We start from the raw sequence: 17,930 nt of genomic DNA, 5'->3' as shown, positions 1-17,930 counted from the left end.
GCCACGCTTTAGCTAGTATAATTACTGTAGTGTGTAAATGAACAACACTCCCCAGTCCACAAACATTGCAAGTCATATTGTGGAAAGAACATTACATTAATCCAGAATGGTCCATATTTAAAGTACTGACAAAGAAAAGGACAAAGCTGTGTTGTGTGTTTATTGTAAAGTAATTGATCGACATTTACTCCTGAGGAGGCTGTTGTCCTCGGCCACGTCCAAATCCACCCCTCTGAAAACAAAGAAAAGGATAAGCTTCCACATCACAAGACAGTTGGTCAGGAAAACAAGTGTCAAATTTGTCTACCCAAATAACTTTACTCAATGCGTTAGAACAGTGCGTCTGGCTACCCAATGTATGCAGTTTTTCAAACCAGCTTATAATCAAATTACAATTGCACGTGGCAATGTCATATTGTTGAGTCTCAATTTAAATACAAACAAATAAGGCTTTGAATTGCCTATTATAGTACCATATAGACGTACAGTATACAACCTTTCAACAGTATGCTTTCCAATAAACTTAAAATCATTTACTCTTGTCATGGTAACCAGCATACTGAGTGGGTCCCCAGGAACAGAGTTGAGAACACCTGTTTCAGACTACATTACCATCAGGCAATACAGTACTTACGAATTGGAACTCTGTGGCTGAACCAGCGCCTGCCTCTGCTTTCTTATCTCCACCAGCTGTAAAGAAAATAACAGCTTGTAAGCAAAACATTTTCCAGAATGTTTTAAAGATATCACCATTTTCACCCATTCAACATCACCATTCATACTAGTTACAAAGGCTGAGGAAACAAGTCATTACCAAGACCAAATGTGCTCACCAACCACTGGATCCCAAGGCAGGGTTACTGTCAGTGTATTTGGAGCTACAAAAGCACACTAGGCAGCAGATGGTGAAAGCGATGGTTAGGATGAGAGAGAACATGTCACACTATACATACGTGGTGCAGCAGATCTCCTGTAATTGTCTCTATCACCCCCCTCACGGTTGAAGCGGGCGGGCCGCTCTCCCCTCTCTCCCTCCATACCTGGAAAAGAAGAGACAATGCTCAGCTGGGTGGGATGTCAAAGACTTAGAAACATCAGGTTTAGGTCCAATCAGTACCTATGACTTTACAGTCCAAAATCCAATAGTCCTCACTGTCCTGTCCTTGAGGGCTGCAGTGTATGCAGACTTGTTCCAGCCTGGCTCTAACCCACCTGATTTAAATAATCATTGTCTAATTGTGGTCTTTTTTGGTTACTACATGATTCCGTATGTGTTATTTCATAGTTTTGATGTCTTCACTATTATTCTACAAATGTAGAAAATAGTAAAAAAATAAAAAAATAAAAACCCTTGAATGAGTAGGTGTTCTAAAACTTTTGACTGGTAGTGTATAGAAGTGAGAATCGCAATACATATCGTATCGGCAACTAAGTATCGTATCGTGAGGTCCCTGGCAATTCCCAGCCCTAATGTGTAACCAGGCCAGCACAGTGCAGTTCAGCTCAATAGTGTGAAAATGGTAAGCCTATAAGTGGACGTACCCTTGGGCCGGGGCCTCGCGGTCTCAGGACGCATCTGGCGGCGCAGGGTGGCGGGAACAATCTCAGGTGGAAGGTGCAGGAAGTCTCTCAGGTACTGGATACCTTCATTGGTGAGGTACCAGTAAAAATGGCGCCAGGCAAATTGCTCCTTGACATACCCAAGTGACTTCAAGGACTGAAAAACAAACATATATTCATATGTCAAATATATTTTTTCATTAAGACAAAGCCCCAAAATCCAACAGACACTTCAAATCTCAGAGACGACATGACACACTAGGAAAACATTTTCTGTAGACCAACTGTGTGCAAGTCTGAAAATCCACATCATGGGTGTATTCATTAGTCGGAATACGTTGCAAAACGTTTAGCAACAAACTGTTTACTATAGGAACCAAACGGGGAGGGACCTAGATTAATTTGTCCAATAGTAACTCTCGTTTTCATGGAAAAGCGTTTTCAGTTTGGATGAAAGTTTCCGTTAATGAATACACTAGGGGTGTGCCGTGCGAGTCGTCTGACAAAACGAGTATTGTAATTGATATGGGCAATTTTCTGGATACGATTATGATCCGAATATTTTTTTGTAACGATCAGATTTTTTTCTTCGTGCGAGCAAGCATGTTTCTTGTGTGTCTGTCACAGAGTTTCTAAACCATACTGTACTATCTGAGTCAGTCACGTGCGTGGTCTAAATAACTCAACTGGCTAATTTGCCTGTCTGTAAAGAGAAGGGCGGGCTGTACGTTGATTCTGGTGCTCTGATTGGATAGAGTGAAGCTGTACTTCTCCGTCCACTCGCTTCATATACTGAATAAAAATGTATGCGACATGCAACAATTTCAAAGGTTTTAGTGAGTTACAGTTCATAAGGAAATCAGCCAATTGAAATCAATTCATTAGGCCCTAATCTATGGATTTCACATGACTGGGCAGGGGTGCAGCCAAGGGTGGCCCTTGGAGGGCATAGGCCCACCCACTGGGGAGCCAGGCCCAGCCACTCAGAATGAGTTCTCCCCCACAAAATAGCTTTATTACAGACCTTTTATTGTCGCCAGCACAAGGTGCACCTGTGTAATGACCATGCTGTTTAATCAGCTTCTTGATATGCCACACCTGTCAGGTGGATGGATTCTCTTGGCTAAGGAGAAATGCTCACTAACAGGGATGTAAACAAATTTGTGCACAACATTTTGAGAAAGTAGCTTTTTGTACATATGGAAAATGTCTGGGAATTTTCTTTTCAGCTCATGAAACATGGAACCTACACTTTACATGTTGTATTTATATTTTTGTTCAGTGTAATTTCACTCGATCACTTTCTCGCATTTTTTCGGTCTGATCATTTAGATTGCTGCTGCCTGCTACTATGATAAATCACATGGCGAGGATGTTTGTTATCAGGCTATCAATGTGCATCATATCTAACAAGTGGGGCATGGGTAGGGAAAAAAGATTAAACACTAATGCGCATTCTGACTGAGTGACAGCAAACTTGGCTGCCGGCTGCAAATTGAGGATACAGACACGCACCCAGTGAGAATGGGCAGGGGGGTATTTCTGCCAACATCTATTTAGGCACATTAAAACACTGCCGTTTTTTCCCTATCACGAGTATCATACGATCCGACTATCAACGGTCAATTTACAGATACGATTATGAGTATGGCCATGTCGGCACACCCCTAGAATACACCAGAGATATGCATAATCTCATCACTGTGACCCTTCTAGTCCACGCACATGAAAATTCACCTTGCTCAGGTCATCACATCAACAAAAATCACAGAATTCACAGATACAATCCAGTCTTCGTTTAACTCGCCAGCCACAGTTTATATGGACTTCATGCTACTTGACAAGAACTGCACCGGTCTCAAAGGATAGAACCAACATAAAAACTCAAAAGAAGTTACTCTCACCAGCATTGCTTTCATCACATGAAGGTTGGGCACGTTCTTGTCGGCCAGCTCAGGGTGCTTGGGCAGATGCACATCTTTCTTTGCCACCATGACGCCCTCTTTGAAGAGGAGCTCATAGATGGCAATACGGTTCTTCTTAGGCATCAGCATCTATTCACACAACCGACAATGAGACAAGCGTTTGCCTACATGCAATTTAACAGGGATGTTTACCTACCCACATACTGGCTGGCTAACTTAAGCCTACTACAACTACTACAATAATGGGAGCCCTTTATGTCAACTACCTCAGGCGGTTGGTAACGTTAAGTAAGCTAGCTTCTTCGGACAACTAACTATGGGCTCATTTCATTTACGTCATTTAGCAGACGCTCTTATCCAGAGCGACTTACAAATTGGTGCATTCACCTTATAGCCAGTGGCATAACCACTTTACATTTTTTCTTTTCTTTTTCTTTTGGGGGGGTAGAAGGATTCCCAGGTGAGGTAGGCAACGAACCTTTTACCAGGGTTATACAGTCTAATGATAACACCACATTTGGAACGAGTTGAATTGTTACATCCGGCAGTGGTAAGTACCTATCACACTAGCGTTGACAAAAATGCAGTGATACGAGGACATGGCAGGGCAGTCCGTGTAGGTAGCTAGACTACCCTGCGTATTTTAACCTACATCTCGAATAATAGAAGGCTTTTTGGGGAAATGTGTGAATGTTTATAACAATGACATACACTTCTATCTAAAATTGAGAGTAACAGCTTCACACAATGTAAGATGTATGAGATTTATTCCGATTCTTTTTGCTGGGCATTTGCTTACCTTTCTACTTGCTAGGGGACCGGAACCGGAAGGAACGAGGGAAGGCGTTCAAGAGTGTTTATGCGCAGACGTTGGACCTAGCAGCTTTAGCGCCATCTACTGAACTGGCGGGAAAAGTGCTGTAGACTAAATAGAATTGCCGGTAAACAGGGAAATTATTATTTCTCATCGTCATTTTAGCAAATTAGCCTATGGGTAAAATAACAATGCACTTTTGTTAATAAAATAGGCAATTAATTTACCCATCTCTGCAGTAGACCTACACTGTTTAGCATACACCACTTATCAAAGTGTTTTTCAACCTGAACCACCACTCATCGTTTTTTTTGAAAATACGAGCTTATTAAATGTTTTAACATTACAGGAAGCTTTAGATACATTTTCAGGTCTTGTGAGGGGACTCTGCCATTATTTGCACTGGGGTGTTCATTTCAAGACCATAACATCAGTCTTCTAATTAGACCGTCCAGGGCCGGCTCTAGGCATAAGCAACATATAATAATAATAATAATAATAATAATAATAATAACATATGCAGTCGCTTAGGGCCCCCGGCTGCTAGGGGGCCCCAGCCCCAAAAAAAGTTTTTAGGAATTGTCTGGCTCAACTTACTGTTGAGGGTTAGAATAGTAGAATAGACAAGGTGTACGTTCGAAATTTGGTTGTGCATCAGCAGTTTTTCTCTTGTTTTGTCAATCACTGACAGTCATTCAATTTGCCATGTCAGCAAAAAAAATTTAGATTGTTAAATTAGTCTAGCCAGTAACCTAAACTAATAGTAAATCATGGCCGAATACCGACCGGGCACGCAGAGCACGTGCCCAGGGGCCCTGACCTCCAGGTGGACCTAACTCTCACTCAGATATCATTAACATGGCAAAATGTGTAGAACTGCAGAAAACATGCTTTAAAACCGCAAAAATGTATCTCTGCCCAATGACAAAATAGTAGAATTGCATGAAATGTTATAAAATTGCAACATTTTCTCTCCACCACATGGCAAAATATGTATTACTGCTGAAAACCTGCTTTAGAACTGCAACAGTTTCTCTACTCCCCATGGCAAAATGGGTAGAATTGCGGCAAATTAACTTTTGAACATAAATTTTTCTATCCGCCATCAAGAGGGGAGCCACAATTTTCTTTCGTCCGCTTGGCGGAGGGGTCCCCAACCAAATCTCGCTTAGGGTCCCCAAAAAGCTAGAGTCGGCCCTGGAACTATCCCCCATATGTCGCCTCTTGCCCCCCGCGTTTTTTTGTGCAGCAGAAGACAAGCATTCACGCTGTCAATTGACCGATATTTCTAGCTGTTATAACGGAAACTATTTTTATATTTAGGCCAACAGGGGAGTTGGACACATCGCATTGTGTTCTCTGGTATGTTATGCATTTACAGTATATGCGCATTCACCATTTCCAGTTTGTTTCAGTAGAAAGAGCAATAATAGTCTAAGAACTGCATCGTTTAACTTGCTACACAATCCATCCTATGCTGCTACGGGTGGCAGCGAGACTTTTCCACCCTGCAGTTTTTTTTGTTGTTGCTTTATTCTTTAGTAGCCTAAATTGTATTACAATATACACTACATTACCAAAAGTATGTGGACACCTGCTCGTCGAACATCTCATCCCAAAATCATGGGCATTAATATGGAGTTGGTCCCCCCTTTGCTGTTATAACAGCCTCCACTCTTCTGGGAAGGCTTTCCACTAGATGTTGGAACATTGCTGCAGGGACTTGCTTCCATTCATGCGGGGACTTGCGTCCATTTAGCCACGAGCATTAGTGAGGTTGGGAACTGAAGTTGGGCGATTAGGCCTGGCTCGCAGTCGGCGTTCCAATTCATCCCAAAGGTGTTCAATGTGGATGAGGTCAGGGCTCTGTGCAGGCCAGTCAAGTTCTTCCACACAGATCTCGACAAACCATTTCTGTATGGACCGCGCTTTGTGCACGGGGGCATTGTCATGCTGAAACAGGAAAAGGCCTTCCCCAAACTGTTGCCACAAAGTTAGAGTCACAGAATATTCTAGAATGTCATTGTATGCTGTAGCGTTAAGATTTCCATTCACCGGAACAAAGGGGCCTAGCCCGAACCATGAAAAACAGCCCCAGGCCATTATTCCTCATCCACCAAACTTTACAGTTGGCACTGTGCATTGTGGCAGGTAGTGCTGTTATGGCATCCACCAAACCCAGATTCATCCTTTGGACTGCCAGATGGTGAAGCAGGGTTCATCACTCCAGCCGACGCTTGGCATTGCGCATGGTGATGTTAGCCTTGTGTGCGGCTGCTTGGCCATGGAACCCCATTTCATGAAGCTCCTGACGAACAGTTCTTGGGCTGACGTTGCTTCTAGAGGCAGTTTGGAACTCGGTAGTGAGTGTTGCAACCGAGGACAGATGATTTTTACGCGCTACGCGCTTCAGCACTCGGCTTGTTTGGCCTACCATTTCGCGGCCGAGCCATTGTTGCTCCTAGACGTTTCCACTTCACAATAACAGCTCTTACAGTTGACCGGGGCAGCTCTAGCAGGGCAGAAATTTGATGACCTGACTTGTTGGAAAGGTGGCATCCTATGACGGTGCCACATTGAAAGTCACTGAGCTCTTCAGTAAGGCCATTCTACCTCCGATGTTGGCTATGGAGATTGCACCACTAGCTGGTCCCAGGCAATAATTCACACAGAATTGTTTATTTGGGGCAAGAGGCCGGAGCACTCCCCAAAATTAAATTCGTCCATGAACACTCAGCTGCCTGAAAGGCTGCAACAAACACACACTATGTGGCAGTGGCATAACAGGGATACTTCTCCCGTTCATTTTTCAAATGATCCGAGATTTCTTATAATGTTCTTATGAGGTAGCAGATACCCTCTAGATTTTGTAACCAGATACCATACCATGTCTCACTGTAGACTACTGTACTAGATGTATTAATAGTTGATCTGATAGAGGTTGTTTATTGTCCTCATTCAAAATATGTACCCTATTTATGCAAATTTACGCAAATAGTTATTATCCAAAGCATGCTATGAGCTGCGGTATAATTGCGTTATTAGATAGTCAATAGGCTATCCCCGCGGCCTACTGGATCTCGCCAAGGAGGTGTGGGAAGCCCAGCTGACCCCCTAATGCAGAGTGGTGGAACACGTAGAGACGATGAGGGAGCGGATGACGGCCATATGGCCAGTGGTAGGGAACATATGGAGAAGGCACAGCGCGTCCCAAGCCAAGGTCTACAATCGGGGTACCCAGCCACGAGAGATCCATGTGGGTGACAAGGTGCTAGTTTTGATCCCCACCGCAGAAAGTAAGTTCCTGGCCACATGGCATGGGCCGTACGAGGTGACAGAGAAGTTGGGACCTGTAAATTACCGCGTACGGCAGCCAGGGAGACGGAAACCCCAACTTGCTTCCATTCAGCCACAAGAGCATTAGTGAGGTCGGGCACTGATGTTGGGCGATTAGGCCTGGCTCGCAGTCGGCATTCCAATTCATCCCAAAGGTGTTCGATGGTGTTGAGGGCAGGGCTCTGTGCAGGCCAGTCAAGTTCTTCCACACCAATCTCGACAAATCATTTCTGTATGGACCTCGCTTTGTGCACGGGGGCATTGTCATGCTGAAACAGGAAAGGGCCTTCCCCAAACTGTTGCAACAAAGTTGGAAGCACAGAATTGTCTAGAATGTCATCGTATGCTGTAGCATTAAGATTTCCCTTCACTGGAACTAATAAACCTCAGAGCACGTTGCTGGTCCACACCTGCAGGTTGACTTTATTGCAGTTCCACCTGGTGAAAACCCATTTAAAGCTGACATCTTTCAATAAAGAAAAGCATTTGGGGGTAAAGGCCTATTAATGTACAGGTCGATTTTGTGTCAGCCGAACCCTGCATCTGGAAAGTTTATTTGGGTCTGCACGTACACTATATATACAAAGTATGTGGACATCCCTTCAAATTAGTGGATTTGGCTATTTCAGCCACACCCGTTGCTGACAGGTATATAAAATCGAGCATACAGCCATGCAATCTCCTTAGGTATGTGACGGCAAGAGGATTTAGTAGGACTGATGTGAGTCATTCCTCTCGCCTCAGACATTCTCATTCTCTCACCATGCGCTGTGTTTGCGTTCCGAGCATAAATTAGCTGCATGAAAGCCATCTGCTGTTTGAAATAAATGAATCAACACGTTTATTTATGTTTTTATCAGTCTGTTATGCTGCCTGCCACAATGTGTCCACATAAGGTTTTTACTCTGAAGTTGAATGCTCATGTACGGCATAATGCAACTAGAAGAGCAGTCTTTCTCGCTCTGTGTGTATGTGTGTTTGTCTGAGTGCATGCATGTCTCTGTCTCTGCATGTGTGTGTGTGTGTGCCCTGTGTTAGTGTGTAATTTCATTAATTAATGTGATGAATGGGCACCAGGACACACGTCTGATTTATACACTCCAATTCAGCCTGATGGAGGATTGACAGATAAGGCGCTAATTACTAATGTAATTAATTAGTCCAGATCATTTAGCTTTTCTTCTCCAAATGAATGTGAATCCACCAGTGTAGGCTATTTCCCAGGAGACATCCATTCATTGTTTGCCTCAGTAATTGTAATGTGTACCTAAAAGCCTCCTTGTCACATCTGCTCTCCACAATCTTAAGCCTATGCTAAAAGACACTGCATTTGATTTAGCAAAATCACTGGTTTTATCCATTTCCAGGTTGTGTAGCCAGAAGATGCATTATTTGAAATAGTAAGGTTCAGCAATGCTGTATACAGATTTTCCAGATTTGTAGTAGGCCTAGATGGAAACAGATTATTTGGATCCATATTAAACATATTTGTGTGGCAAAAAACAGAATATGCTACTTTCAGTATTATGTGTGTCAATTTCACATGAATGTTATTCATTTACAAGATGGTTTCCTATAACTATATAATTAGCCAAATCCATCTTAACAATATAAACTACAATATTTTCTGTGATATCCACTGACTTTTTTGGCATCATAATGGCTTTGATGTAATTGACTAGTAGCTGTCATGTCTTACTTGCTTAAACATTTTGCAACATACTGCATTATGCTACCATGCTCCAACTTCCCACACCCTCTCCTCTCCAAGTATTGAAGCTCAAGGGGATTTTACCCCTCTACCAACTACACCACTAAATGAAAGGTTGCTCCTAACACGTTCTCCTGTAGGGCTCCCAGTGCATGACCATAGAAATCAAATTACGAGACCAGACAAAGCCCCTCAGACCATGGCAATTTATTCTCTGTTATTCTAGTTCTATGGTCTGGAAGGTGGTGGAGGCTGAGTGCCAAGTTTAGGATTGCGCTGTTTGGTAATTGGAGATAGTGATAGGATACTCACATGGGACGACTGGAGTGGACAGAGAGGGAGGCTGCGTTCTGTGTCCTTAAAGGCCCAGGCCCAGTATTTCCCATCGACTGTGTTATACATTTTTTCTTTACATTTAAGACATATTATTCAGAAGGACTTACAGTGCATTAATCGTAAGGTAGTTAGGTGAGACAACCACATAGCCTATTAAATCAAATCAAATGTTATTTTGTAACATGCGCCAAATACAACAGGTGTAGACCTTACCGTGAAATGCTTACTTACAAGCCCTTAACCAACAACGCAGTTAAGAAAAATAAGAGTTAAGAAAATATTTACTAAATAAACTAAAGTAAAAAAAATACAAGAGTAACAATAAAATAACAATAACGAGGCTATATACAGGGGGTACCGGTACCGAGTCAATGTGCGGGGGTACAGGTTAGTTGAGATAATTGAGGTAATATATAGTCGGAAGTTTACATACACTTAGGTTGGAGTCATTAAAACTTGTTTTTCAACCACTCCACAAATTTCTTGTTAACAAACTACAGTTTTGGCAAGTCAGTTAGGACATCTACTTTGTGCATGACACAAGTAATTTTTCCAACAATTGTTTACAGACAGATTATTTCACTTATAATTCACTGTATCACAATTCCAGTTTACATACACTAAGTTGACTGTGCCTTTAAACAGCTTGGCTTTAGAAGCTTTAGAAGCTTCTGATAGGCTAATTGTCATGATCGTTGAGAGACGGGTCAGACCAAGGTGCAGCGTGAAAAGCGTACATGTTTATTAACTCTATAAACATACAACAAAACAAGAAACAACGTAACGTGAAATCCTCCTGCTACACACATACAAGCCTAAACGGAACACAAACAAGATCCCACTCTAAGGTAGGCAACCAGGCTACCTAAGTATGATCCCCAATCAGAGACAACGAGCGACAGCTGCCTCTGATTGGGAATCACACCCGGCCAAACATAGAAATATAAACCTAGATCTAAACATAGATATACACATAGAAACTCACGCCCTGAACATACCAACTAAAGACAACCGGCCTCTCAAGGCAAAGGCGTGACACTAATTGACATCATTTGAGTCAATTGGAGATGTACCTGTGGATGTATTTCAAGGCCTACCTTCAAACTCAGGGCCTCTTTGCTTGACATCATGGGAAAATCAAAATAAATCAGCCAAGACCTCAAAATAAAATGTGTAGACCTCCACAAGTCTGGTTCATCCTTGGGAGCAATTTCCAAACGCCTGAAGGTACCACGCAAGTATAAACACCATGGGACCACGCAGCCGTCATACCGCTCAGGAAGGAGACGCGTTCTGTCTCCTAGAGATGAACGTACTTTGGTGTGAAAAGTGCAACTCAATCCCAGAACAACAGCAAAGTTCCTTGTGAAGATACTGGAGGAAACAGGTACAAAATTATCTATATCCACAGTAAAACGAGTCTTATATCGACATAACCTGAAAGGCCGCTCAGCAAGGAAGAAGCCACTGCTCCAAAACCGCCATAAAAGCCAGACTACTGTTTGCACCTGCACATGGGGACAAAGATCGTACTTTTTGGAGAAATGTCCTCTGGTCTGATGAAACAAAAATAGAACTGTTTGGCCATAATGACCATCGTTATGTTTGGAGGAAAAAGGGGAAGACTTGCAAGCCAAAGAACACCATCCCAACCGTGAAGCACGGGGGTGGCAGCATCATGCTGTGGGGGTGCTTTGCTGCAGGAGGGACTGGTGCACTTCACAACATGGATGGCATCATGAGGAAGGAAAATTATGTGGATATATTGAAGCAACATCTCAAGACATCAGTCAGGAAGTTATAGCTTGGTCGCAAATGGGTCTTCCAAATGGACAATGACCCCAAGCATACTTCCAAAGTTGTGGCAAAATGGCTTAAGGACAACAAAGTCAAGGTATTGGAGTGGCCATCACAAAGCCCTGACCTAAATCCTATAGAACATTTGTGGGCAGAACTGAAAAAGCGTGTTGGAGCAAGGAGGCCTACAAACCTGACTCAGTCACACCAGCTCTGTCAGGAGGAATGGGCCAAAATTCACCCAACTTATTGTGGGAAGCTTGTAAAGGCTACCCGAAACGTTTGACCCAAGTTAAACAATTGAAAGGCAATGCTACCAAATACTAATTGAGTGTATGTAAACTTCTGTCCCACTGGGAATGTGATGAAAGAAATAAAAGCTTAAATAAATCATTCTCTCTACTATTATTCTGACATTTCACATTCTTAAAATAAAGTGGTGATCCTAACTGACCCAAGACAGGGAATTTTTACTTGGATTAAATGTCAGGAATTGTGAAAAACTGAGTTTAAATGTATTTGACTAAGGTGTATGTAAACTTCCGACTTCAACTCTATCTACCTCAATTACCTCGTACCCCTGCACATCGACTCGGTACTGGTACCCCATGTACATAGCCAAGTTATCGTTATGCATTGTGTATTTATTATGACTTTCTCTATTTTCTTTCTCTTTGCTTTGTTGGGAAGGGCCAGTAAGTAAGCATTTCACTGTTAGTCTACACCTGCTGTTTACGAAGCATGTGACAATTAAGATTTCATTTGATCAGAGCATCAGTGGGAAACAGAAGCAATTAACACAATATTATTTTCCACCAGATACCTCACTATACCGGCAGACTTGACCCTTTGTCTGTTGGTGCTACTCCCACCATGGAATTACAGTCTGGATACATGCGAGCTGATGGGAATAAAAACAAAAATAAAGAAAATAAAAAGCTTGCAGGTGGTATGGTATATTAAATACTCCTCCCATGTGCTTTGATTCACCTGCACCACAATACACAGACAATGTTTCAGCTGCAATAGCCTTCATCAGGTGGCTATAAGTCTTCAGGGTGATAAAAAAACCGAGCCGCATTTACCGTGTGCAAGCTTTCGTTCTTTATTCATCCGTATTTAGGATTGGCCCAGCACCCAGTGTGGAAATTTGGGATGTGCATATCATTTCCACAGCCAACAGAAAGAAAAGATTGGGGTCAGTCAGTGTAGGATAATTAGTTTGATCAGCTCCCCTCTCAATCTGAGTCAGTCCATCCACACATTCTCTCTATCATTCCCTGGGGTGCTGCCAGAAAGGGGGGGAGGTGTGTGTTGAAAGCAGACTGTATGATGAGTCTATAAGATGAGGCTTCTGCTGTTGCTTATACAGTGCATTCGGAAAGTATTCATACCCCTTGACTTCTTCCACATTTTGTTACATTACAGCCTAATTCTAAAATGGATTACATACATTTCTTTCCTCATCAATCTACGCACAATACCCCATAATGAACACAGGTTTTTAGAAAAAATTTGCTAATTTATTACAAATAAAAAACAGAAATACCTTATTTACATAAGTTTTCAGACCCTTTGATATGAGACTTGAAGTTGAGCTCAGGTGCATCCTGTTTCCATTGGTCATCCTTGAGATGTTTCTACAACTTGATTGGAGTCCACCTGTGGTAAATTCAATTGATTAGACATGATTTGGAAAGGCACACACCTGTTTATATAAGGTCCCGAAGAACACAGTGGCCTCCATCATTCTTAAACGGAAGAAGTTTGGAACCACCAAGACTCTTCCTAGAGCTAGCTGCCCGGCCAAACTGAGCAATCGGGGGAGAAGGGCCTTGGTCAGGGAGGTGACCAAGAACCTGATGGTCACTCTGACAGAGATCCAGAGTTCCTCAATCAGGCCTTTATGGTAGAATGGCCAGACGGAAGCCACTCTTCAGTAAAAGGCACATGACAGCCCACTTGGAGTTTGCCAAAAGGCACCTAAAGGACTCTCAGACCATGAGAAACAAGATACTCTGGTCTGATGAAACCAAGATTGAACTCTTTGGCCTGAATGCCAAGCGTCACGTCTGGAGGAAACCTGGCACCATCCCTACGGTGAAGCATGGTGGTGGCAGCATCATGCTGTGGTGATGTTTTTCAGCGGCATGGACTGGGAGAATAGTCAGGATCGAGGGAAAGATGAACAGAGCAAAGTACAGAGAGATCCTTGATGAAAACCTACTCCAGAGCGCTCAGGACCTCAGAGGTAAAGGTTCACCTTCCAACAGGAGAACGACCATAAGCACACAGCCAAGACAACGCAGGAGTGGCTTTGGGATAAGTCTCTGAATGTCCTTGAGTGGCCCAGCCAGAGCCCGGACTTGAACCCGATCGAACATCTCTGGAGAGACCTGAAAATAGCTGTGCAGTGACGTTCCCCATCCAACCTGACAGAGCTGGAGAGGATCTGCAGAGAAGAATGGGAGAAACTCCCCAAATACAGGTGTGCCAAGCTTGTAGCGTCATACCCAAGAAGACTTGAGGCTGTAATCGCTGCCAAAGGTTCTTCAACCAAGTATTGAGTAAAGGGTCTGAATACTTATGTAAATGTGATATTTCAGTTTTAGATTTTTATATTTCTACTAAATTGTCTAAAAACCTGTTTTTGCTTTGTCATTATGGGGTATTGTGTGTATGATGAGGAATAAAAAAATGCATATATATATTAGAATATGGCTCTAACGTAACAAAATGGGGAAAAAGTCAAGGGGTCTGAATACTTTCCGAATGCACTGTATATGCTCTGCTCTAAGGCAGGCTTTTGTTGGGTGGGAGGGATTCCGCACCCCCCCATCCGATGCACACACACACTCCTCCCACCAACTGCAGTGTGTCCTTAGATAGCCACGTCAGCTTTGATCTGATCCGCTGCTGTTTCCTGCCAGACAACACACCTAACAGGACTCCTTAGTACCTACACGCACATCATGATTCTGTCTTAAAAAAGGTTTATTGCCTATTTCCTTCCTCCTGCCCCTTATATCCTTCCTCTCTTTTATGTTTACCTCTTTCTCTCATGCCCTCTATCTCTCCGACCTACCTCTCTCTCTTGCCCCCTCTCTCTCTTGCCCCCCTCTCTCTCTTTCCCCCCTCTCTCTCTTGCCCCTCTCTCTCTTGCCCCTCTCTCTCTTGCCCCCTCTCTCTCTTGCCCCCCTCTCTCTCTTGCCCCCTCTCTCTCTTGCCCCCTCTCGCTCTTGCCCCCTCTCTCTCTTGCCCCTCTCTCTCTTGCCCCTCTCTCTCTTGCCCCCTCTCTCTTGCCCCCCTCTCTCTTGCCCCCCCTCTCTCTTTCCCCCCTATCTCTCTTGCCCCCCTCTCTCTCTTGCCCCCCTCTCTCTCTCTTGCCCCCCTCTCTCTCTCTTGCCCCCCTCTCTCTCTTGCCCCCCTCTCTCTCTCTTGCCCCCCTCTCTCTCTTGCCCCCCTCTCTCCTGCCTCTTTTTCTCCTGTCCATTTACTCTTCTGTCCTTTTCCTCTCCATGACAACGGTTCACCTTGAGACTTCCTAGGAATGTGTCAGACAGACAGGGAGGGAGTGCCCTCACTGGCAGCTGGCTAATTATTGATAGCCTTGCCTGTCTTCAGGAGGATGTGTCAAAGTTCAGTCGGTGTGTATGTGTGTGTTTGTGTGTGTGTGTGTGTGTGTGTGTGTGTGTGTGTGTGTGTGTGGCCGGGTGGTTAGACAACAGGGTGTGCCATCTCCTTCAGGTGCGTAGCCGTGCTACTTGCCTCTAGCCTCTAACACTCTGTTTCGAGTGACACATCTCGCAAGGTTGGACACAGATCGCTCCGAGTGTTGCTCACAAGGACTTAGCCAGCACACACAGACAAGAGTGACCAGGTACAGTACTATTGTTATGTTACTCTAAAAGAAACAATACAGATCAATATATACTTTCAGAAATATTTACAGTTTTAATAACCTAGTCTACATACACATCATTTCGAATGTTAGAAAAACCTATACTTGTGATTCAGTGGAGGCTGCTGTGGGGAGAACTGCTCATAATAATGGCTGGAACAGAGCGAATGGAAAGGCATCAAACCATGTTTGATGTATTTGATACCATTCCACTGATTCCGCTCTAGCCATTACCACAAGCCCGTTCTCCCCAATTAAGGTGCCACCAACTTCCTGTGTTATGATATGTTGATAATGTGAAAAATGTTGTTTAGTTTTTCTCTAACCTGATTAGCTAGCATCTGCTCCTCCACTGAATAATGTATGAAGATCACTGCAGACATTCAAACAGGACCGTGGGCCTTTGGATAACATGTTGAGTTACTTTCTTTAAAAGGTTACGTTTGTTTAACTTCAACTGCTCGCGCTCTTGAAATCCTCCTGAATTTGTGGGTGGTTGAGGGTGTTGTTCTCTGATACCTTGGATATACATGTGTTGCTAAGCAAATAGATGTGGTAATTTATGTACTAATGATGTCACCACGATAAGGAAGTGTGTATGGTTGTTTTATGGATTTACTGCACTTTGTTATGCTGTTGTCCTTTTCGCTCATGGCCTTATTGTCTCTCTCTCATCATTTCCAGTGTTACTTCCAGTGCCAATCTTTTGTTTTGGGGTGTTGGCCAAGCACTCTTAGCCTCGTACGAAACATCCTGATCTCACAATCTTACATTCTGTTTTGCTTACATTCTGTTTTGAAGGGAGGGGCTCAGTCTAGAAGCACGGTTTAGACTGCTCCTATTGTTTTGCGTTGGTACTGCAGTTTAACTGACGCCTGGCCCAGAAAGACAATTTCCATAGATGGCCACATAGAGAAGTCAGATAAAAAAAATCAGAATGCTGGTTTGGGTTTAGTGGGACTATCATTTGTTTTTCAACCTAACAATGACCCAACACACCTCCAGGCTGTGTAAGGGCTATTTTACCAAGAAGAAGAGTGATGGAGTGCTGCATCAGATGACCTGGCCTCCACAATCCCCCGACCTCAACCAAATTTAGATGGTTTGGGATGAGTCAGACCGCAGAGTGAAGGAAAAGCAGCCAACAAGTGCTCAGCATATGGGGAACTCCTTCAAGACTCTTGGAAAAGCATTCCAGGTGAAGCTGGTTGAGAGAATGCCAAGAGTGTGCAAAGCTGTCATCAAGGCAAAGGGTGGTTATTTGTTTTACACTTTTTTGGTTACTACATGATTCCATATGTGTTATTTCATAGTTTTGATGTCTTCACTATTATTCTACAATGTAAAAAATAGTTTAAAAAATGAAAAACCATTGAATGAGTAGGTGTGTCAATTTTTGACTGGTAGTGTGTATATATATATATATATATATATATATATATATGTGTGTGTGTGTGTGTGTGTGTGATGGGATGTATAGACAATATGGACATTTATATGGATAGAATATGTAGTATATTTGAAGAAAAGTATGTGTACAGCAATAGTTAAATCGGATAGACCTTGACTAGAATACAGTATATACATATGAAGTGGGTAAAACAGTGTGTAAACTTTATTAAAGTGACTAGTGTTCCATTATTAAAGTGACCAGTGTTCCATGACTATGTACATAGGGCAGCAGCCTCTAAGGTGCATGGTAGAGTAACCGGGTGGTAGCCGACTAGTGACAGTGACTAAAGTTCAGGACAGGGTACTGGGCGAAGGCAGGCTAGTGATGACTATTTAACAGTCTGATGGCCTTGAGATAGAAGCTGTTTTTCAGTCTCTCCATCCCAGCTTGCACCTGTACTGACCTCGCCTTCTGGGTGGTAGCGGGGTAAACAGGCTGTGGCTCGGGTGGCTGAGGTCCTTGATGATCTTCTTGGCCTTCCTGTGACGCCGGGTGCTGTAGATGTCCTGGAGGGCAGGCAGTGTGCCCCCAGTGATGCGTTGGGCAGACCGCACCACCCTCTTGAGAGCCCTGCGGTTTCGGATGGGGATGTTGCCGTACCAGGCGGTGATACAGCTCAACAGGATGCTCTCAATGGTGCATCTGTAAAAGTTTGTGATGGTCTTAGGGGCCAAGCCGAATTTCTTCAGTCTTCTGAGGTTGAAGACCTCATACTGTCACCACCATACTGTCTGTGTGGGTGGACCATTTCAGATTGTCAGTGATGTGTACGCCGAGGAACTTGAAGCTTTTCACCTTCTCCACTGCGGCCCCATTGATGTGGATGGAGGCGTGCTGCCTCTGCTGTCTCCTGAAGTCCACGATCAGCTCCTTCGTTTTGTTGACATTGAGGGAGAGGTTAGGCTGTCTCATCATTGTTGGTAATCAGGCCTACCACTGTTGTGGCATCTGTAAACTTGATGATTGAGTTGGAGACGTGCATGGCCACGCAGTCATGGGTGAACATGGAGTACAGGAGGGGGCTGAGCACGCACCCTTGTGGGGCCAGAGAGAGAGAGAGAGAGAGAGAGAGAGAGAGAGAGAGAGAGAGAGAGAGA

General features: G+C 43.6%; 2 protein-coding genes across 2 annotated transcripts in view; one reads left to right on the top strand and one right to left on the bottom strand.

Moving 5' to 3' along the window:
- Nucleotides 1-142: 142 nt before the first annotated feature.
- Nucleotides 143-4,373, bottom strand: LOC121578348 (40S ribosomal protein S10). The gene is made up of 6 exons (XM_041892670.2): nucleotides 4,285-4,373; nucleotides 3,465-3,614; nucleotides 1,543-1,717; nucleotides 954-1,040; nucleotides 635-690; nucleotides 143-232 (listed from the first exon to the last, which is right to left on the bottom strand). Exons 2-6 carry the CDS (start codon nucleotides 3,612-3,614, stop codon nucleotides 185-187), a joined length of 516 nt encoding a protein of 171 aa, XP_041748604.1. The 5' UTR covers nucleotides 4,285-4,373; the 3' UTR covers nucleotides 143-184.
- A 10,763-nt stretch (nucleotides 4,374-15,136) lies between these two features.
- Nucleotides 15,137-17,930, top strand: part of LOC121578345 (protein kinase C and casein kinase substrate in neurons protein 1) — a 36,121-nt gene continuing 33,327 nt past the window's right edge. The window contains exon 1 of the mRNA XM_041892664.2: nucleotides 15,137-15,359. The gene's annotated coding sequence lies outside the window, so the exon portion shown is untranslated. The remainder of the gene's footprint in view (nucleotides 15,360-17,930) is intronic.

Source organism: Coregonus clupeaformis, chromosome 12 (genome assembly GCF_020615455.1).
Source record: "Coregonus clupeaformis isolate EN_2021a chromosome 12, ASM2061545v1, whole genome shotgun sequence".
Lineage (NCBI taxonomy): Eukaryota > Metazoa > Chordata > Actinopteri > Salmoniformes > Salmonidae > Coregonus > Coregonus clupeaformis.
This window is presented reverse-complemented; position numbering and strand designations above follow the sequence as displayed.

What these genes read in the sequence shown, in the direction of transcription:
- LOC121578348 (XM_041892670.2), bottom strand. Translation starts at nt 3,614, where the DNA reads ATGCTGATGCCTAAGAAGAACCGTATTGCCATCTATGAGCTCCTCTTC. An exon ending in CAGGAGATCTGCTGCACCAC is followed by an intron (nt 691 to 953) that starts GTATGTATAGTG and finishes TTTTCTTTACAG; the next exon opens with CTGGTGGAGATAAGAAAGCA. An exon ending in CAGCCACAGAGTTCCAATTC is followed by an intron (nt 233 to 634) that starts GTAAGTACTGTA and finishes CTTTGTTTTCAG; the next exon opens with AGGGGTGGATTTGGACGTGG.